This window comes from Staurois parvus, unplaced genomic scaffold, assembly GCF_062004578.1.
Source record: "Staurois parvus isolate SC_StPar_1 unplaced genomic scaffold, SC_StPar_1.0 ptg001344l, whole genome shotgun sequence".
In the NCBI taxonomy this organism is placed as follows: Eukaryota; Metazoa; Chordata; class Amphibia; order Anura; family Ranidae; genus Staurois; species Staurois parvus.
In genome coordinates this window covers 569,202-592,994 of record NW_028319140.1, presented here as the reverse complement: position 1 = coordinate 592,994, position 23,793 = coordinate 569,202, and the positions used below count along the sequence as shown (strand labels likewise).

At 46.5% G+C, this 23,793-nt stretch overlaps 1 protein-coding gene across 2 annotated transcripts in view; it reads left to right on the top strand.

Moving 5' to 3' along the window:
• The window catches only part of CACNG4 (calcium voltage-gated channel auxiliary subunit gamma 4), a 37,865-nt gene extending 27,349 nt beyond the window's left edge, over positions 1–10,516 (top strand). For both annotated transcript variants that reach the window (XM_089661468.1, XM_089661469.1), the window contains exons 3-4: positions 6,034–6,174; positions 7,906–10,516. In XM_089661468.1, the coding sequence (XP_089517594.1) occupies positions 6,034–6,174; positions 7,906–8,441 (677 nt within the window). In that variant the 3' untranslated portion in view covers positions 8,442–10,516. The remainder of the gene's footprint in view (positions 1–6,033; positions 6,175–7,905) is intronic.
• The last annotated feature ends 13,277 nt before the right edge of the window (positions 10,517–23,793 follow it).

The following is a 23,793-nucleotide window of genomic DNA, read 5'->3' as shown; positions in this document are numbered from 1 at the left end:
GTGTTTTCACAACGGAGACACTCAATTAAGAAAGCAGACAATACAAGCTTCTGCCTTCACCAGCAGCAGAAAACAGCTCAATCTGGGTCTTGGAAATCAATATCTGCAACAAGCCTGACGTCTTTCCATGTTTCCGCTTGGTTTGGCGACTTCAAAACTGAAGACGAGGAGTGCGCAACTTCATAAAAATAGGCCAGGCCCTGGGTGTTTTCACTGACTCGCAGAGCATCTTGGAGGGGTGGCCCGATCATAATTAGGCACGCGGCAAATCTGTGATAAAATGTCATTTACTGCAGGCGAATATAACATGACGCATCCCAACCGTGAAAATAATTCTCTCCAGCAAAGTAACCCAGCCGTGGCTTGCTCCCAATCCACTGAAAGTTCAGTTGTATAAAACTGCAGCTTACAATCACAGACGGGTCTCTCAGATTTTGCACATCTCTACAGGGCGCAAAGCATCTGTTATCGAATTATCACGTTCTGTGACGAAAGGGGTCGATTTACTAAAATTTGGATGGCTGTGAAGAATCACTTCTCTCAAAAAAAGCCGACAGTTAGCTGGACAATAAAAAGTGAGCGAGTTTAAATGTCCTTGCTAGCAGCCACCATTCATAAGCATCACTGGCAGGCAAACAGTTAAAACAAAGCAAGCACTGTGGAGCAATTCAGCTTTAAAGTTCACATCAGAAGTCCCCGTCTTTAATAGGCCTGCTAAAGGGGGCGGGGTGAGCTAAAATTACACTCTGCAGAGCTCAGTGAGGAGAGCTCTGAGAGCTGATTGGAGGAAAGGGACACTACCCCCTCCACACAGCTCACAGAAACAGAGCTGAGGCTATCAATCAGATGGAGCTCCCTCCACGTCTCCATTTATCTCTTGGTGTCAGGAAAACTTGTCAGAAGTGTCTCAAGCTGATCGCAGAGGAAGGAGGCAGCAGACAGAAATGACACTTAGTGCTCTGGGCTGAGACAGGCACATACTATAGAGGGATAGGCTTTGTTCATATTTCATGTCTGATGTTTACAATCACTTTAACTATTTTTTCATCAAGAAGAATACATTTCTACTGGGCTTGTTACTTCTGGTGCCTCATCTATTACAGGGTGTTCATCCCTCCAGTGTAAACGCACAGCATGTGCTGTAAGCTATTCAGGAACAGATAACCTGACTTCCGAGTCCTTCTTGTAATATTTGAGGATACATTTCTCCACAGAGCTTGTAGTGCCATGGGTCATTGAGGGCTTCTTGTAAATCTGTTTTACTGCCTAATAACAGTAGGTATGTATGTCTGTATGTATTGTTTATGGCCTGGGCATAGCTGCCCTCTAATTTCATTTTTCAATTCATTTCAACAAAATTTTGTCAAGTTGAAAACTCCCTTTTCTATTAGTCCCTCCCCCTAAGTCTTTCTCCAATACTTTATTTTCAGTGGAAGGTGCACTGAACAACATTGAAGGGCGGTTTTTTTTTTTTTTTTTTGTAAGGCTACCCCCGTAGGAGCTGCTGGATAGGAAGGGTCCTCTATTCTTTGCCTCATCTTTTCCCAAAAAACTCAGCTCCTCTAACCCACCAGAATGAATGTAGAAACACACATCACAGGAAAGCACTGAAGGTAATACCATGTACCCAGCAGTAGTGCTATATCAAGGAAAACAATCAGCAAACCAGGTAGTAAAGGGGAACCTTGTCACCCAATCCGGGTGGTAACTAGGCAACCATGAAATGGGTTACCAATGGTAAGAACACAGTTTAGCACACAAAGTGATTACCAGTAAGGACTAGGCATAAAACGACATTTGACATCCAGATCAGCATAAACAGTAGCAAGGCCACCTCAAGTGCAATTCCTAGAGTCCGGTGTGTAGATGGCCTCAGCCACCACCCTGCCCTTCTGATGCATTTTGCCATGCCCACCAGGGCTTGATCACAGAGGCGCCCCAGTGGGCGGGGGCAAAACGCGTAAAAGGGCCTGGCCGGAGCGGCGGCTGTGGCCATCTACACACTGGACTCCATGGACTGGTCTGAGGGACATTCATTCCTTGACTGCACACAAGTCACTGAAACAACTCACGGACACTGCTCCCTCTTCCTCTTTCAATGCCGGGGGGGGGGGATGATCTCATTCTTGCTTCCTATCTTGGAGCAGTGCCACAAGCTCTTCTATACAAGGCCACCTCAAGTGCAGCAGTAGTAAAGTTTAATCTACCAAGTGCTGGAACTATACTGCCAAAACGCATTTATGGTGGCGATGCTACTCCTAGACTGGCTGGGTATGCACTCTCAAATAGGAAAAGAGAATGGTAGCGGAGGGAGCAAGGACACAAATGGGACTTGCACAATAGTTATTAAGGAAGGGGCAGTCCTTTGAGATGTTCTTGTGTTGGCTATTGTTGGGGCCCGTTAGGAGAGTTGGTGCACTTAATGACAGTCCCAGTTAATTTTGCTGCAATTTTCAGCTAGTTACTTTTATATGTTTGACAAAAAAGCCTCCACCATATTTAAAGCGGACCCTTGATCAACATATCCACTTTGCATCCTTCCTCGTGAATCTAAAAAAGTAATTCATTTTGTTTTTCATTTCTTTACCATTTATAGTTCTTTGGTTCAGCTCACCTCCAGGCTAACCTCCTCACCTAAGCAAGAATGACGTCCCCTTCTCTCTGAAGCCGTCTGGGATATGCACATCACATATCCCAGAAAGCTACAGGAGCAGGAACACACAGTGGCTGGTAAGCAGAGCCACCGCACACCATTGGGGCCTGCACTGCCTGAGGCCAAAAGAGGTAGCCGGGTTCCCAATGATGATGAGAAGAAGATGGTGGTGTGGGACCCAGGCTGTAGTACTTAGGTGGGTCACAGCAGGACAACGCTGGATTTGCTAAGTATGTGAATCGAGGACAACCCAGCGTAATATATAAAGAGGGGGCGGGGCTGTGGGGTTGAAGTTCCACTTCAGCCCCTTGAATTTAGAAGCACTCTGGCTTTGTTTGCTACTTAGTCGCAGCTACTGTAGGTAAACCCCACAATATGGCCATATCTCTTCTACCAGCTGTTGCTCTTCTGGACCAGGGCCGGATGTAGCCTGTCTGATGTGGGGGTGCAGTAAAAAAAATTTCAGGGGGCAGAGGAAAGGGGTCTCTGCGTGCAGGGCAGAGGATAGGGGCAGCTGCTGGCAGGGCAGAGGACAGGGGTTGCTGCTGGCAGGGCAGAGATCAGGGGATGCTGCTGGCAGGGCAGAGGACAGGGGTCGCTGCTGGCAGTGCAGAGGATAGGGGTCACTGTTGGCAGGGCAGAGTACAAGGGTCGCTGCTGGAAGGGCAGAGGACAGGGCCAGCTGCTGGCAGGGCAGAGGACCGATATCACTGCTGGCAGGGAAGAGGACAGGGGTTGTTGCTGGCAGGGCAGAGGACAGGGGTCACAGCTGGCAGGGCAGAGGACAGGGGTTGCTGTTGGCAGGACAGAGGACAGGGGCAGCTGCTGGCAAGGCAGAGGACAGGAGTCATTGCTTGCAGGGTACAGGACAGGGGTCTCTGCTGGCAGGGCAGAGGACAGGGGTCACTGCTGGCAGGGAAGAGGACAGGGGTCACTGCTGGCAGGGCAGAGGACAGGGGCAGCTGCTGACAGGGCAGAGGACAGGGGTCACTGCTGGGAGTGCAGTGGACAAGGGTCACTGCTGGGAGTGCAGTGGACAAGGGCACAGCTCCTTCTCCCATCCCTGCACTGCACACAGCCTGGGCACAGGCAACATAGCTCTTCCACCCCATACAACACTTAACTGAGATCAGTGCAGTGTCATTCAAGGACAGTACAGTGCAGGCTAGGGCGGTAAAGTATCAGATAAGGGTGATATAGTGTCAGATTAGGGTGGTATTGTGTCAATTTAGGGCAGCCTACCCCTGCACCCCCCTAGATCCGGCCATGTTCTGGACATATATTGGTGTTCCTTGATGGCCCGGTGTGAGCCTGGAGACCTAGAACACAGACGCTGCGAGCTCCGCCTGTCAATCATCCCTTTCCCAGCCCAGCTTTCATTATACATAAATGTCATCTGACCGTGACACCAGACTCCGTGAGACAAAATGCCAGGCTGCTCGGGTCTTACCAGCTGAAGAATAATTACTGGAGGTCATTAAATACCAGCAGAAGCCGGTGAAGGGGGTTTGAAAATACAGCGAGCGTACTTTGGGGAAATAATATCCTCTGCTTATAATGACTTCTTACCTTGCTATCTCAGTTATATTGCTGAGAATCGTATTGTTGGGATTACACCGCGTTATTAACGTATTAATGCGGCTTGTGGTGCTGCGATCAATTATACCCCGCAATAAAACAGCGCCCCTGGAGGATGGACATAAAAGGGGGCTGCACAGAGCAGTGAGGTCTACAGAGAGGATTTCAGGAGGGCTTCAACCATATTACATACTACAGACCATTGGCGTGATTTTCCCCGAAAACATCGTGTCTGGGAAGCCGGCACCATTCCAGCAGATGAACGAACATACATTTCTATTTGCACATCCTGGAAGCAGCATATTCATTACGGTCGATCTTTATGGAAGGAAAAGCCCAGTGTTACTGTACCTCCAAGTTGCAGTTTGCCGCCATTTTTCTCCAGTGGGCCGATCTTACATCACATTCAGACCTGTGTGCTAAAAACAACATGAAGATCAATACATTCATTACATAAAAACAATTCTTAGAAAAGCAGAAAATAAATGCAAACAATGACACTTAACTGATCCCATTAAAAATGCATTCAATATTTCTCAGATTGGGGTCTGGCTCCGCCCTTGTGGCCCCTCCTCCAGGCACCAGATGACCCGTCACACAACGGGGCACTCAGGAGCCTTGTCTGCGAAAGCTGGCGGTGTAAACCCCAAGCGGGATGACGTTTAGTTTGCTCTTGGCACTTGGATCTGCGCTTGCTTTCCTTTTATGCTTACTTGATTTTTAGCCTTTATTCCATCTCAGTGCTGCTGATGTCCTGCAGACTCTTAGTAGCCACTTCCAGTCCATATGCACTCCAGTGATGGATGCATGACATTTCTCAGGTCCTGGTGGTGACAACAGTGGACCATTTGTGCGTTGCAACAGCTGCGTGTAGTCACCATCGAAAGCCTGTGTGACAGGGTGACAATGCAGAATCACAACTGGGAGACAGTGACAGAGAGTTGTCACCCCCATAACAGGAGGTCCCTGAGCAAGGACCTGTGTGACACTTTAAAGGCTAACTTGACCTTCCTGAACATGTTACACACGTGTTTAAGGTCTAACATGTACCCTCTCCCCCCCAATTCCCCCCTCCCACATGGAAGAAAAATATATTGGAAATATATTTTTTAAATATTCTTCCCAAATATATTGACATATGTTTGAAATACTAAAATTTTGCCCGTATTCAATATATTTCAAAATTTATATATATATATATATACACACTGTATGTTGAAATGCGTATTTATTACAAAATATATGAAAAATACATTTCAAATATACTGTATGTCTTTAAAAATACAAATCTACATTTTTGGAATGCATTTACAAATATATGTAAAAATATATGTTACAATTACTTTTTTATATAGTAACAAAATTTGAATAAATAAATAAATTATATATATATATATATATATATATATATATATATTGAATACAGGCAAAATTGTAGTATTTCAAATATATGTCAATATATTTGGGAAGGATATTTTAAAAATATATTTAAAATATATATTTCTTCCATGTGGGTTAGAGTCCCTGTCAGGTTTTTATTACCATCGGTGTCCCTATTGGGAAGATTTCTGCATCACTTTCTGTCAGAGAAAAATATATGTTTAAAATATATTTTTCTTCCATGTGGGAACCATTGCCTGGTCTATTCAAAACAACATAAAAAGTTTTAGCAGGAGTTGGGCTGCAAGGATAAAGATTGCAGATTTTGCCTTTCATGACCCAACCAGAATGTTGCTTTTTTTGCCAGCGATGGGAAATGTTCTGTCCTTCCCTGTCACTGATCATTTTATTGTCATTCCCAGGCATTGTCCGCGCCTCTAGCGTCTTCCCCATCCTCAGCACTATCCTACTGTTACTGGGCGGCCTGTGTGTTGGCGCCGGGCGGATTTATAATCGGAGGAATAACATCATACTCAGCGCCGGGATACTCTTCGTGGCAGCCGGTAAGCAACAAATCATACACAGAAAAATGAGAGAAAAAAAAAAATCTGATATTTACTGACAATGAAGCGTTCCCACACACAAGGCATGCAGGTGTAACTGAAAATACCACATTCTGTGCCTAGAGGGCGCCACTGATGACTCCCTTCTGATCATTTCCTGGTTGCATTTCTGATCTGATAAACTCAAACAAATCATCAAGCATACACCAAGTATAACTAACAATCTGCTTTCTATTAAAAAAACAAACAAACAAATAAATAATATATATATATATATGTTTCAGAGTAGAATTATAATAAGGATGATGTTATGAGATAAGTAATAATGCAGATTATAGGTCCTGTTAAAGAAGTATTATCATAGAGGCCACCTTGTTCTCAGTAGAAATGTTCTTCTAATGCAGTGTTTCTCAACTCCAGTCCTCATGGACCCCCAACAGGTCATGTTTTCAGGATTTCCATTATTTTGCACAGGTGATTTGATCAGTTTCACTGCCTTAGTAATTACCACAGCTGTTTCATCTGAGGGAAATCCTGAAAACATGACCTGTTGGGGGTCCATGAGGACTGGAGTTGAGAAACACTGTTCTAATGTGATCCATTGGCCCTGAATCATTAAGGGGAAGGAAGCCCTTTTCATAGCATCGATTAAGCTGTGAAGAGGGTGAAACACGTTAGAAATCTCTACAGGTGGAGAACAGGAGATAAAGCCATCTTGTACTCATTTTATGAACATTCATGCAACAGGGAGACAGTGTCTGTGTGCAAACGGCCGCCATTTTGTTGGAGTCTACTAAAGCCTAACAAGCCGATCCTGTCTGTCTTGCACCAGTCTATTCAGATGCTGATCTGATGGATAGAGGTCTGGGGGGGGGGCATTTGAGTCGTACCATTTTCATTGTCGTTGGCTCCATTTTAAAGTGCCGTAAGTTCTCCTTCCTCTTAGTAAATCAGGGCCAATGGATTACACGAGAAGCAAAATCCCAACAATGTCTCAACATCTCTGCTGAGATCATAATGGCAGACAAGGTGGACAACGTCAATACTGGTTTATGTCCTTATTTCCATTGGAATGATAACTTCACCAAAAAAAGAGGTTAGTAGTAGTTGGCCACATCTTGTGCAACAAATCTAAGAAATGTGACTAAATACTACTAGCTATACTATAACCTGAATTATTGAGAACCTTCATACACATATTCATGGAAAAGGCCAATGCAAAACGTAAGCTGATCTTCCAGATTTCAAACCGCTGATGCCATTACTATAGATCAGGGTTTCTCAGCCAGGGTTCCTCCAGAGGTTTCTTGGGGTTCCTTGAGCAATGAGCAACTTCTGCATAAGTTTCCACTGACACCACCTCTCTGTAAGGGGGTAATTATTACCAATGACCAGAAGTGTAGGGATCATTCTTCCCAATGACCACCACACTAATGTATCATGTGTTGTAGATACAGTTATTTTTAGCAGGGATTCCCCGAGACTGGCAAGTTATTTCAAGGGTTCCTCTGTGTTGAAAGGGTTGAGAAAGGCTGCTCTAGATAATGGTGGATCATTTCATCTCTCATAGCAGCTATTGGTGAATGTCTGCTTCTACATCCAACCACTGTCATTCTTCATTAGGTGTGAAGAGCAACCAGCATTTGATAACTAGTGAAAGCATCCATAAAGCTATGCCTTATATACATTTTAGTTGCACTACTGTAATATAATGTTCTGTTCTTCTTGTAGGGCTCAGCAACATCATTGGCATCATCGTGTACATCTCCAGCAATGCAGGGGATCCCAGCGACAAGAAAGACGAGGATAAAAAAAACCAATACAACTACGGCTGGTCATTTTATTTCGGGGCCTTGTCCTTCATCGTGGCCGAGACTATAGGAGTATTGGCCGTAAATATTTACATCGAAAGGAACAAGGAGATCAGGTTTAAGTCGAAGAGAGAGTTTCTTAAGACCTCGACCTCTCCATATGCCAGGATGCCAAGCTACAGGTACCGTAGAAGAAGGTCGAGGTCCAGCTCTCGCTCCACAGAAGCTTCTCCTTCTCGGGAGGTGTCCCCCGTTGGAATTAAATATGCCACAACCATTCCAATGGGTGAGATTTCTATGTACACACTTTCTAGGGAACCTTTGAAAATCACCACAGCGGCCAGTTTTAACCCAGACCCAGATGGCAATTTCATGCAAGTCCACAACTGTTTCCAGAAAGAACTGAAGGAAGGTCTTAACATCAATGTAGTTAATCGAAGGACCACCCCGGTTTGATCCTGGATTCTTTGTGCGATGAGGATTTTATATAAAAAAGAAAGTTACAAGTGGACATTCGTGGATGGATAACCATTCTGGTGCCACCAAACTCTAAAACAGTATTACATGAAAGTGCTGTTGCGTAAAGAAGAAGAAAGGGTAGGTCACGCTCAATACTTCCCCTACCTGGAAGACAGTTTCAGTGGATATGTGTACTCCTAACCAAATGTTTGTAGACTGTTCATTGTTCATTTCTTCCTTACAAAGTAAAAAGCTGTGCACTTTTTGGTTTCCTGTGTCATGAATAACACAGGAGATTCTAGTTAGAAGATGTATTGGTGACCAACACTTGGTTTCTGCTGGACACTGAAATATTTGGTAAAAAAGTAAGGGTGGATTTGCCCTCAACTGCTTTTTGCCAGAATAAGCCATGTTGAATTTGTATTGCCATCCCTGTTTTATTGTATTAGAAGCTCCAAAGCTAAACTACCACTATGGCCTCCACTTAACACTAGTGGTAGATAGAATGGAATTAACCATCATGAGTGGTCGACAGAATGGAAATAACCATCAAGAGTGGTGGATAGAATGGAAATAACCATCAAGAGTGGTGGATAGAATGGAAATAACCATCAAGAGTGGTGGATAGAATGGAAATAACCATCAAGAGTGGTGGATAGAATGGAAATAACCATCAAGAGCGGCTGATAGAATGGAAATAACCATCAAGAGCAGCTGATAGAATGGAAATAACCATCAAGAGTGGCTGATAGAATGGAAATAACCATCAAGAGTGGCTGATAGAATGGAAATAACCATCAAGAGTGGTGGATAGAATGGAAATAACCATCAAGAGTGGCTGATAGAATGGAAATAACCATCAAGAGTGGTGGATAGAATGGAAATAACCATCAAGAGTGGCTGATAGAATGGAAATAACCATCAAGACTGCATCGGAGCCGGGACAGTCTGCTTGCTGCACCCACTATTGTTAAAATGATTTTGGTAAATTTACAGCGTGATGCACTGGGAAAAGGTTTTGCTGTCAACATATTAGCAATTGAGAACCCCAAAATGTTTCCTCCATGCTGGAGAGACTAGAGAGTCTTTACCTGTCTGGGTGGCCCATTGCAGACACTCTGGATTTTTGTTTAGCTGACTTGGTTTCCCTCTCTTCCCCGGTCGTGGTAGGAAATGGCACAGACTGGACTGCCGACCCAGCACTGCCTTTTGTATCTGTGTGACTGTTTGGAACTGTGACTGTTACATGAACAATGTTAAAACAAAATATGGGCCAATCTCATGCATGATCTCCAAATTGAAAACACAAACAATTTAAGGCCAAAATCACCAAAAACCAACAACAATGGAATAAAAATAACATTCGAGAAAAGAAAAAAAATTAAGTTTTACAAAAACAAAGTGAGATTTGCCCGTTTGTCTCATATTAATGGTGGAAAGAAAGAAATAAGAATCGTGACAAAATAAAAAAGTCAAAGTACCAACAAGGGACAGATTTTATATAAGGAGAGTTAGGGCTCATTTACACTTGCTTCAACTTTAACACGCATTAAACCGTGTTAAAGATGCTTTTTTTTATGTGTTTTTGATGCTTCGATGATGCTTTTTTTGAGGCTTTAATGAAGTTTGGCAAATGCCCTGCGTGTGTCGATTTTCTATTTGTTTGCAAAGGGCCCAGTAAAACCTTGGCTCAGTGGTACCCCCACTCAGCAGATCCTCAGCTATCAAAGAACCAGCAAACACAAATGCTCCTGCGCTTGGGGATGGACTCGATGCTACAACCACATTAAGAATGTCCTGGAACATGCACACCTTGCTGCCCTCAAATGGACCGGGGGAATCCAAATATACTGAATGGGGAAAGAACAAAAAGAGGGCGCACAGGCCTAGTGCATTACCATAAAAAATGTTTAATAAAAAATAAAGTAGGTGTTGTACTCACAAACGACAATATAGTCAAGGCACATCATAGAAGAACAGCTGGATCAACACCGCGCTGAGTAACAGTCCACAATAGGGAGTTTAGACATCCAAAAGGCTGACGCGTTTCGAGGACTTGCCTCTTCCTCAGAGCCAACTCACTGAGGAAGAGGCAAGTCCTCGAAACGCGTCAGCCTTTTGGATGTCTAAACTCCCTATTGTGGACTGTTACTCAGCGCGGTGTTGATCCAGCTGTTCTTCTATGATGTGCCTTGACTATATTGTCGTTTGTGAGTACAACACCTACTTTATTTTTTATTAAACATTTTTTATGGTAATGCACTAGGCCTGTGGATCCTCAGCTATCCCCTGCTCAGTAGTACCCCCATCTTTGTTGATCCCCACTCAATAGTACCCCCAGCTTTGCTGATTCCCCACTCAGCAGTAACCCCCAGCTCTGCTGATCCCTGGCTCAACAGTAACCCCCAGCTCTGCTGATCCCCACCCAGTAGTAACCCCAGCTTTGCTGATTGCCCAACTCAATAGTAACCCCTAGCTCTGCTGATCCCCTGCTCAGTAGTAACCCCCAGCTCTTCCGATCCCCCACTCAGTAGTAATCCCCAGCTCTGCCGATCCCCCACTCAATAGTAACCTCCAGCTCTGCTGATCCCCCACTCAGTAGTAACCCCCACCTCTGCTGATGCCCCGCTCAGTAGTAACCCCCAGCTCTGCCGATCCCCCACTCAGTAGTAATCCCCAGCTCTGCCGATCCCCCACTCAGTAGTAACCCCCAGCTCTGCCGATCCCCCACTCAGTAGTAACCCCCAGCTCTGCCGATCCCCCACTCAGTAGTAACCCCCAGCTCTGAAGCTCTGCTGATCCTCTGGTTTTCTGATTCTCCTCTCTCTCAGGTCTCCACTCCCCTCCACCTGCTATATTGCTCCCACACTGCTCACCACATGTGACATCTGCTAGTTCCTCCTGCTCCGGTCCCCCAGCTCTGCAGATCCTCTGTCCCTCAGTCCTCTCTCTCTGGTCCCTGCTCACCTGCTATAGTGTTCCTGTGTTGCACACTATGTGTGCCGTCTGCTACTTGCTCCGCTTCAGTGAAGACCCTGCTCACCTTCCTGCTGCACACCAGCATATATATATATATATATATATATATATATATATATATATATATATATATATATATATATATATACACACACACACACATACATATATAGATACATACATGAACCGGAAGTGACTGCTGATGACATCTTTCCGGTTCACTTGTTGGTTTCCCAGTGCATCCTGGGATATCTCATACCTGCAATACCTCCAAAACAAAGTAAAGCTAAAGCTGAATAAATGCCCCTCAAAAGGTGCTGTTAGCAAGCGTTGTCATAGACTTCTATGGTGGCTTTGAAGACTCTTTGAAGCAAAGCACACACAACAGTGTGGACAGGACTGTAATTTAACCATTTTATTTAATGACAGGAGCTTTGATTGGCATTCTTCAAAAAAAAATCATGTCCACTGCTACATTTTGAAGCAAGTCTAAGTGAGCCCTTATAGCCTGAAATTAGAGGGCATGGGTACCCTAAACAAATATGGGCAAAATCTTACATATCTGGCCTTGATTCACGCAATGTTTACTCATTTTTGTACTAGGACTTTTTTCAAGACTGTTCTAATATTATTGGTAGTTACCTATTGTAACAAGGTCTGTCCTCTATATATGGATCATTTGGATCAAGGGAGAATATAAGTATACTATATTATGGTTTCTGAAAAAGCTGTGGATCTCCATTCATACCAGATCTGTAGTGTGTCCTCTACAGGTAACTACCAAAACACAGGATCTCCTATATGTTTTATCATTATGGTGACAACTCTACAATGAAGTGTCAAAAACAAGAACAGTACCCTTCTGTTTTATTTTTTGATTAGGTGTTCTTTAGAACATGTTTGTCAACACTGGGACATCACTGTGCATCTAGGATTTTATTCCTACAGCCTCTGGAAGTCATCAAACTTCTTCATGATGGCTGTTATCCAAATTTACTCAGGAACTCAAAAGTTCTTGTCCCATCCATCTACTAAGTCCTTTGTTTTGGTAGTTGCTTGTGTTCCACTGTGAATCTTTGACTGTTAGAACCAACAAGCCCTACCCTGGTTGTGCAAATACTTTCAACAACTCCAAACACCAGATTTTATGGCATAGTGAAGAAGTGATGAGCCCCAGCAGCGGACACCACCCAACCATTTCCTTCAACGTTCCATTAATTAGTGCAATACTTCTAACAAGAAATTTAATAAACCTGACCTAGAGAAAACCAGCACCTGATCAGTGGTTTACAAGCCGGTTGGTTTTGCCCTTTTTTTTTAGGGCAGCAGTCTAGTAATTGAAGAACTTATAACTAAAGCATATCATAAAAGGCTAAAATCCAAAATATCATGATGAAAAAAAAATATATACGCAAAAGTCTATTGTAAGATTTTATGCTATTAATCAATCGCTGTATATATAGAAGTCATTTTCTAAGACGCAAAATTTCAAATGAATATTGTGCTCAGTAGAAGAGCCTAGATTGTTTTCATTGTCTCTTTGCTTTTGTAGGAATTTTACAGTATTTGTATACAATGGTACTCTCAAATGATGCTTGATGAGATGATATGACCTGATTGTTGAAGGTTAGGATTCACTTGGTTTGCACCAGCTTATCTGGATACTTGGACTGATTATTTGGCAACTAGATATCTGGTGATACATGGCCAAAGCTCAAAGATCTGGCTGAACATCTGAATGGCGTGGGTCTCAAAAGAAGAATTAGATAACTGCTTACACAATCATTGCCCAACCCTTCTTTCCATCCATAGGATATCCAATGGGATGAAAGGTTGTAGGATATCCAATGGCATGAAAAGAACGTAGGATATCCCATGGGATGAAAAGGATATGGGAGATCCAATGGGATAAAAAAAGATATGGAATATCCAATGGGATGAAAAGGATATGGGAGATCCAATGGAATGAAAAGAATGTATGATATCCAATGGGATGAAAAAGATGTAGGGTATCCAATGGGATGAAAAGGACATATGATATCCAATGGGATAAAAAAGATGTAGGATCTCCAAAGGGATGAAAAGGACATAGGATATCCAATGGGATGAAAAGGACATATGATATCCAATGGGATAAAAAAGATGTAGGATCTCCAAAGGGATGAAAAGGACATAGGATATCCAATGGGATGAAAGAGACGTAGGATATCCAATGGGATGAAAAGGACGTAAGATATCCAATGGGATGAAAAGGACGTAGGATGTCCAATGGCATGAAAAAGCAATAGGATAGCCAATGGGATGAAAAGGATGTAGGATATCCAATGGGATGAAAAAGATGTAGGTATCCAATGGGATGAAAAGGATGTAAGGTATCCAATGGGATGAAAAGGACATAAAATATCCAATTTGGATTGGAGGCCTCCTAGTATTGGGAACTCTGTGTCCCACATTTGTGAGATGATGTTTGCCTAATTAAGGACAAATGAGCATAAAAGATTTAGAATTACACGAAAGAGTAACCCAACTAAAAGAAGTCCTCAACGTTTTTGTCATACGTACCCTATCATGGGTCATCCCCAAGCTCAGGTACTCTAAGAATTTATAAGCTCAATATCTATTAGAAAAGTTTAAGCTCCCCTTTTTTTATTTAAAAAAATGTAAAGAAATATCTTCTATTACAGAAAAATAAATAAAATTGACTTTCCAGTTAACGAAAAACACGTTGCTGCTTGTTTTCTACAATTTTTCTGTAATCTGGTTCCAGGGGTGACAGCAGTGCCAGTTCTGCCACCTCCAGACACTGCAGTTCTTAAAAAAGCTTTTTTGGATGTTATTCTTTCGGCCACTAAATCTTACCGTCTCTGCACTCAAATCTCTGCCCACCTCACCCAACACAAAGAGAAAATTCTCAAACACTGAATTGGTGTGCTTCATTTGTCTTTCCTCTCTAACTTTCCAAAGAATAAAGAAATAAACATTATTCAATTTGTAAAGTGTAGCCATCCTCAACTAAGGTTTTGTGGAACCCTAAAGTTCCTTCAGAGATTGATATGGGTTTCCTGAGCTGGCCACCACTTTGAGGAGGCACTGAAACCAATGTAAGGGACATTCTTCCCACTGACCCCCAATGTAAGGGACATTCTTCCCACTGACCCCCAATGTAAGGGACATTCTTCCCACTGACCACCAATGTAAGGGACATTCTTCCCACTGACCCCCAATGTAAGGGACATTCTTCCCACCGACCCCCAATGTAAGGGACATTCTTCCCACCGACCACCAATGTAAGGGACATTCTTCCCACTGACACCAATGTAAGGGACATTCTTCCCACTGACCCCCAATGTAAGGGACATTCTTCCCACTGACCTCCAATGTAAGCAGCATTCCTCCCATTGACCACCAATGTAAGAAGCATTCCTCCCACTGACCCCCAATGTAAGGGACATTCTTCCCACTGACCACCAATGTAAGGAGCATTCCTCCTACTGACCTCCAATGTAAGGGACATTCTTCCCACTGATCACCAATGTAAGGGACATTCTTCCCACTGACCTCCAATGTAAGGGACATTCTTCCCACTGACCCCCAATGTAAGGGACATTCTTCCCACTGACACCAATGTAAGGGACATTCTTCCCACTGACCCCCCAATGTAAGGGACATTCTTCCCATTGACCACCAATGTAAGGAGCATTCCTCCTACTGACCCCCAATGTAAGGGACATTCTTCCCACTGACCTCCAATGTAAGGGACATTCTTCCCACTGACCCCCAATGTAAGGGACATTCTTCCCACTGACCCCCAATGTAAGGGACATTCTTCCCACTGACCCCCAATGTAAGGGACATTCTTCCCACTGACCCCCAATGTAAGGGACATTCTTCCCACTGACCCCCAATGTAAGGGACATTCTTCCCACTGACCCCCCAATGTAAGGGACATTCTTCCCACTGACCCCCCAATGTAAGGAACATTCTTCCCACTGACCCCCAATGTAAGGGTCATTCTTCCCACTCACCCCCAATGTAAGGGACATTCTTCCCACTGACCCCCAATGTAAGGGACATTCTTCCCACTGATCCCCAATGTAAGGGACATTCTTCCCACTGACCCCCCAATGTAAGGAACATTCTTCCCACTGACCCCCCAATGTAAGGAACATTCTTCCCACTGACCCCCAATGTAAGGGTCATTCTTCCCACTCACCCCCAATGTAAGGGACATTGTTCCCACTGACCCCCAATGTAAGGGACATTCTTCCCACTGATCACCAATGTAAGGGACATTCTTCCCACTGACCCCCAATGTAAGGGACATTCTTCCCACTGACCCCCAATGTAAGGGACGTTCTCCCCACTGACCACCAATGTAAGGGACATTCTTCCCACTGATCACCAATGTAAGGGACATTCTTCCCACTGATCACCAATGTAAGGGGCATTCTTCCCACTGACCCCCCAATGTAAGGGACATTCTTCCCACTGATCACCAATGTAAGGGGCATTCTTCCCACTGACCACCAATGTAAGGGACATTCTTCCCCCTGACCTCCAATGTAAGGGATATTCTTCCCACTGACCACCAATGTAAGGGACATTCATCCCACTGACCTCCAATGTAAGCAGCATTCCTCCCACTGACCCCCAATGTAAGGGACATTCTTCCCACTGACCACCAGTGCAAGGGACATTCTTCCCACTGACCACCAATGTAAGGAGCATTCCTCCTACTGACCCCCAATGTAAGGGACATTCTTCCCACTGACCTCCAATGTAAGGGACATTCTTCCCACTGACCCCCAATTTAAGGGACATTCTTCCCACTGACACCAATGTAAGGGACATTCTTCCCTCTGACCCCCAATGTAAGGGACATTCTTCCCACTGACCTCCAATGTAAGGGACATTCTTCCCACTGACCCCCAATGTAAGGGACATTCTTCCCACTGACCCCCCAATGTAAGGGGCTTTCTTCCCACTGACCTCCAATGTAAGGGACATTCTTCCCACTGACCCCCAATGTAAGGGACATTCTTCCCACTGACCCCCAATGTAAGGGACATTCTTCCCACTGACCCCCAATGTAAGGGACATTCTTCCCACTGACCCCCAATGTAAGGGACATTCTTCCCACTGACCACCAATGTAAGGGACATTCTTCCCACTGACCCCCAATGTAAGGGACATTCTTCCCACTGACCCCCAATGTAAGGGACATTCTTCCCACTGACCCCCCAATGTAAGGAACATTCTTCCCACTGACCCCCAATGTAAGGGTCATTCTTCCCACTCACCCCCCAATGTAAGGGACATTCTTCCCACTGACCTCCAATGTAAGGGACATTCTTCCCACTGATCACCAATGTAAGGGACATTCTTCCCACTGATCCCCAATGTAAGGGACATTCTTCCCACTGACCCCCCAATGTAAGGGACATTCTTCCCACTGACCCCCAATGTAAGGGACATTCTTCCCACTGACCCCCAATGTAAGGGACATTCTTCCCACTGACCCCCAATGTAAGGGACATTCTTCCCACTGACCCCCAATGTAAGGGACATTCTTCCCACTGACCCCCAATGTAAGGGACATTCTTCCCACTGATCACCAATGTAAGGGACATTCCTCCCACTGACCACCAATGTAAGGGACATTCTTCCCACTGATCACCAATGTAAGGGACATTCTTCCCACTGACCCCCAATGTAAGGAGCATTCTTCCCACTGACCCCCAATGTAAGGGACATTCTTCCCACTGACCCCCAATGTAAGGAACATTCTTCCCACTGACCCCCAATGTAAGGGACATTCTTCCCACTGACCCCCAATGTAAGGGACATTCTTCCCACTGACCCCCAATGTAAGGAACATTCTTCCCACTGACCCCCAATGTAAGGGACATTCTTCCCACTGACCCCCAATGTAAGGGACATTCTTCCCACTGACCCCCAATGTAAGGGACATTCTTCCCACTGACCTCCAATGTAAGGGACATTCTTCCCACTGACCCCCAATGTAAGGGACATTCTTCCCACTGATCCCCAATGTAAGGGACATTCTTCCCACTGACCCCCAATGTAAGGGACATTCTTCCCACTGACCCCCCAATGTAAGGGACATTCTTCCCACTGATCCCCAATGTAAGGGACATTCTTCCCTCTGACCCCCAATGTAAGGGACATTCTTCCCACTGACCTCCAATGTAAGGGACATTCTTCCCACTGACCCCCAATGTAAGGGACATTCTTCCCACTGACCCCCCAATGTAAGGGGCTTTCTTCCCACTGACCTCCAATGTAAGGGACATTCTTCCCACTGACCCCCAATGTAAGGGACATTCTTCCCACTGACCCCCAATGTAAGGGACATTCTTCCCACTGACCCCCAATGTAAGGGACATTCTTCCCACTGACCACCAATGTAAGGGACATTCTTCCCACTGACCCCCAATGTAAGGGACATTCTTCCCACTGACCCCCAATGTAAGGGACATTCTTCCCACTGACCCCCCAATGTAAGGAACATTCTTCCCACTGACCCCCAATGTAAGGGTCATTCTTCCCACTCACCCCCCAATGTAAGGGACATTCTTCCCACTGACCTCCAATGTAAGGGACATTCTTCCCACTGATCACCAATGTAAGGGACATTCTTCCCACTGATCCCCAATGTAAGGGACATTCTTCCCACTGACCCCCCAATGTAAGGGACATTCTTCCCACTGACCCCCAATGTAAGGGACATTCTTCCCACTGACCCCCAATGTAAGGGACATTCTTCCCACTGACCCCCAATGTAAGGGACATTCTTCCCACTGACCCCCAATGTAAGGGACATTCTTCCCACTGACCCCCAATGTAAGGGACATTCTTCCCACTGATCACCAATGTAAGGGACATTCCTCCCACTGACCACCAATGTAAGGGACATTCTTCCCACTGATCACCAATGTAAGGGACATTCTTCCCACTGACCCCCAATGTAAGGAGCATTCTTCCCACTGACCCCCAATGTAAGGGACATTCTTCCCACTGACCCCCAATGTAAGGAACATTCTTCCCACTGACCCCCAATGTAAGGGACATTCTTCCCACTGACCCCCAATGTAAGGGACATTCTTCCCACTGACCCCCAATGTAAGGAACATTCTTCCCACTGACCCCCAATGTAAGGGACATTCTTCCCACTGACCCCCAATGTAAGGGACATTCTTCCCACTGACCCCCAATGTAAGGGACATTCTTCCCACTGACCTCCAATGTAAGGGACATTCTTCCCACTGACCCCCAATGTAAGGGACATTCTTCCCACTGATCCCCAATGTAAGGGACATTCTTCCCACTGACCCCCAATGTAAGGGACATTCTTCCCACTGACCCCCCAATGTAAGGGACATTCTTCCCACTGACCCCCAATGTAAGGGACATTCTTCCCACTGACCCCCAATGTAAGGAGCATTCTTCCCATTTACCACCAATAAATTGGTTTTAGCAGGGTTACCGGAATCTCAAAATATTTCCAAGGTTGCTCTGGGGTAAAAAGGTTGAGACTCATTTTGGCTTACCGATGACCATGTTCACTTCAATCATCCAATCATGTACAAGTATTTACTTGCATATAATAGCCTTTAGAGGAAATAACCAAACCAGAATTCTGAGTCACCTCATGTTCAATTTCCGGCAGACATACTATGAAGTTTTTATGTGGAGGAGGCGGACTGAGGCAAGGTATGAGGGGGCAGAGAGGTGGGATGGTGAAGTAAAAAGGGGGCAGAGAGGTGAGATGGTGAGCCATGAGGGGGGCAGAGAGGTGAGAAGGTGAAGTATGAGAGGGGCAGAGAGGTGAGATGGAGAAGTATGAGGGGGGCTGAGAGGTGAGTTGGTGAGATATGAGGGGGGCAGAGAGGTGAGATGGTGAGGTATGAGGGGGGAAGAGGTGGAATGGTGAGGCATGAGGTGGCCAGAGAGGTGAGATGGTGAGGCATGAGGGGGGCAGAGAGGTGAGATGGTGAGGTATGAGGGGGGCAGAGAGGTGAGATGGTGAGGTATGAGGGGGGCAGAGAGGTGAGATGGTGAGGTATGAGGGGGGAGCACAGAGGTGAGATGGTGAGGTATGAGGGGGGAGCACAGAGGTGAGTTGGTGAGGCATGAGGGGGGCAGAGAGGTGGGATGGTGAAGTATGAGGGGGGCAGAGAGGTGAGTTGGTGAGGTATGAGGGGGCAAAGAGGTGAGATGGAGAAGTATGAGGGGGGGCAGGGAGGTGGGATGGTGAAGTAAAAAGGGGGCAGAGAGGTGAGATGGTGAGGCCTGAATGGGGCAGAGAGGTGAGAAGGTGAAGTATGAAAGGGGCAGAGAGGTGAGATGGAGAAGTATGAGGGGGGCTGAGAGGTGAGATGGTGAGGTATGAGGGGGGCTGAGAGGTGGGATGGTGAGGCATGAGGGGGGCAGAGAGGTGAGATGGTGAGGTATGAGGGGGGAGCAGAGAGGTGAGATGGTGAGGTATGAGGGGGGCAGAGAGGTGAGATGGAGAGGTATGAGGGGGGCTGAGAGATGAGATGGAGAGGTATGAGGGGGGAGCAGAGAGGTGAGATGGTGAGGTATGAGGGGGGCAGAGAGGTGAGATGGAGAGGTATGAGGGGGGCTGAGAGGTGGGATGGTGAGGCATGAGGGGGGCAGAGAGGTGAGATGGTGAAGCATGAGGGGGGCAGAGAGGTGAGTTGGTGAGGTATGAGGGGGGCAGAGAGGTGAGATGGTAAGGCATGAGGGGGGCAGAGAGGTGAGATGGTGAGGTATGAGGGGGGAGCAGAGAGGTGAGTTGGTGAGGTATGAGGGGGGCAAAGAGGTGGGATGGTAAAGTATGAGGGGGGCAGAGAGGTGAGATGGAGAGGTATGAGGGAGCAGAGAGGTGGGATGGTGAAGTATGAGGGGGACAGAGAGGTGAGATGGTGAGGTATGAGGGGGGCAGAGAGGTGAGATGGTGAGGTATGAGGGGGGCAGAGAGGTGAGATTGTGTGATATGAGGGGGGAGCAGAGAGGTGAGATGGTGAGGTATGAGGGGGGCAGAGAGGTGAGATTGTGTGATATGAGGGGGGAGCAGAGAGGTGAGATGGTGAGGCATGAGGGGGGCAGAGAGGTGAGATGGTGAGGTATGAGGGGGCAGAGAGATGAGATGGTGAGGTATGAGGGGGCAAAGAGGTGAGATGGAGAGGTATGAGGGGGCAGAGAGATGAGATGGTGAGGTATGAGGGGGCAAAGAGGTGAGATGGAGAAGTATGAGGGGGGCAGAGAGGTGGGATGGTGAAGTAAAAAGGGGGCAGAGAGGTGAGATGGTGAGGCATGAGGGGGGCAGAGAGGTGAGATGGTGAAGTATGAGGGGGGCTGAGAGGTGAGACGGTGAGGCAGAGAGGTGAGATGGTTAGGTATGAGGGGGGCAGAGAGGTGAGATGGTGAGGTATGAGGGGGGCAGAGAGATGAGATGGTGAGGTATGAGGGGGCAAAGAGGTGAGATGGAGAAGTATTGGGGGGCAGAGAGGTGGGATGGTGAAGTAAAAAGGGGGCAGAGAGGTGAGATGGTGAGGCATGAGGGGGGCAGAGAGGTGAGATGGTGAGGCATGAGGGGGGCAGAGAGGTGAGATGGTGAGGCATGAGGGGGGCAGAGAGGTGAGAAGGTGAAGTATGAGGGGGGCAGAGAGGTGAGAAGGTGAAGTATGAGGGGGGCTGAGAGGTGGGATGGTGAAGTATGAGGGGGGCTGAGAGGTGAGATGGTGAAGTATGAGGGGGGCTGAGAGGTGGGATGGTGAAGTGTGAGGGGGGCTGAGAGGTGGGATGGTGAGGCATGAGGGGGGCAGAGAGGTGAGAAGGTGAGGCATGAGGGGGGCAGAGAGGTGGGATGGTGAAGTGTGAGGGGGGCTGAGAGGTGGGATGGTGAAGTATGAGGGGGGCTGAGAGGTGGGATGGTGAAGTGTGAGGGGGGGTGAGAGGTGGGATGAACATGTTTGAAAGTAGATAAAAACCCAATCACTGAACTCCCCTGGGAGCTTTACCATGTTGATGTCTTTTCAAAAATTGTGTTCAATCTTTTTAAATCTGCCATTTCCATAAAATTAAACAGCAGTGATCCTGCCATTAGCATCCTTGTTCAGGCGCTTCCTGTTATAGGGTGACAACGCTCTGTCTCTGTCCTCCAACGTGCTCCTGCGTTGTCACCCTGTCACATGGTCTTCCGTGGGAGACCACAAGAGGCCCTTACAACACATGCTAAGCATCAACGGCAAAGGAAGAAAAATGGAACAGCTCGACTCCAAAGGACACTTATTGGTGTCACTGATACAAAGAAAATCCACCTCCTAGGCTTAGTCATAGAGTCATAGGCTCCAACTGATTTCCTTTGCCTTTGATGTTCAGTGACCATGGACCATTTCGGAGCCAGCATCTTCTGGTGAGGTGAGCCATGAGGAAAGCTTTGTAGCAGAGTGGTTGGGATCTATTGTGATATACAATGCATGTATGGCCCATTGTTGTCACCATCAGAAAACCAAGCCTGGGAAAAGCCATGCAACCATTGCTGGAGTGCTTGTAGACTGGAAGTGGCTGCAAAGGGGCTGCGGGAGATCAACAGCACCGAGAGGTAACAAAGAATCCACTTAGGGATTACATCGACTTTTGAGTGTTGAAGCGCTTGCCATCAATCCCAGAGATTTGGAAAGTCCCAAGTCAGTCTCTTTCTATTCCCATCCAGCATCCGTTCTGGGACAGAAGCTGCCCCTGCGCTGTGTCGTCCTGGGAGATCTGTCACCGTCTGTCGTGATCAATAAGAGATCTCCCCGTCTCTGGCAGCCATAAACTATCCATAGAAAAATAGTTTGCACAGCAATGTATCCAGTTACACGTCGGGTTATATTCAGCATTTATTTCTGCTTGAACTTGACGGACTTGTGTCTTCCTTTTCATCCTGACTAACCATGGAAATATATACCTCTGTCATTACACCCATCAGCTGTATATACCGTACACCCCCCCCCGTATACACCCATCAGCTGTATATACCGTACACCCCCCCCCCCGTATACACCCATCAGCTGTATATACCGTACACCCCCCCCCCGTATACACCCATCAGCTGGAACATTCCCACCACTGACTGTATACAATGTATATACTGTACAGCCCCCCCCCCCCCCCCATATACACCCATCAGCCAGAACATTCCCACCACTGACTGTATACAATGTATATACTGTACCCCCCCCCGTATACACCCATCAGCTGGAACATTCCCACCACTGACTGTATACAATGTATATACTGTACAGCCCCCCCCCCCCCCCCCGGTATACACCCATCAGCTGGAACATTCCCACCACTGACTGTATACAATGTATATACTGTACCCCCCCCCCCCCCGTATACACCCATCAGCTGGAACATTCCCACCACTGACTGTATACAATGTATATACTGTACCCCCCCCCCCCCCCGTATACACCCATCAGACAGAACATTCCCACCACTGACTGTATACAATGTATATACTGTACCCCCCCCCCCCCCGTATACACCCATCAGACAGAACATTCCCACCACTGACTGTATACAATGTATATACTGTACAGCCCCCCCCCCCCCCCGTATACACCCATCAGCTGGAACATTCCCACCACTGACTGTATACAATGTATATACTGTACAGCCCCCCCCCCCCCCTATACACCCATCAGCTGGAACATTCCCACCACTGACTGTATACAATGTATATACTGTACCCCTCCCCCCCCCGTATACACCCATCAGCTGGAACATTCCCACCACTGACTGTATACAATGTATATACTGTACCCCCCCCCCCCCCCCGTATACACCCATCAGCTGGAACATTCCCACCACTGACTGTATACAATGTATATACTGTACCCCTCCCCCCGTATACACCCATCAGCTGGAACATTCCCACCACTGACTGTATACAATGTATATACTGTACCCCTCCCCCCCCGTATACACCCATCAGCTGGAACATTCCCACCACTGACTGTATACAATGTATATACCGTACACCCCCCCCCCGTATACACCCATCAGCTGGAACATTCCCACCACTGACTGTATACAATGTATATACTGTACCCCTCCCCCCCCGTATACACCCATCAGCTGGAACATTCCCACCACTGACTGTATACAATGTATATACTGTACCCCTCCCCCCCCCCCGTATACACCCATCAGCCAGAACATTCCCACCACTGACTGTATACAATGTATATACCGTACACCCCCCCCCCGTATACACCCATCAGACAGAACATTCCCACCACTGACTGTATACAATGTATATACCGTACACCCCCCCCGTATACACCCATCA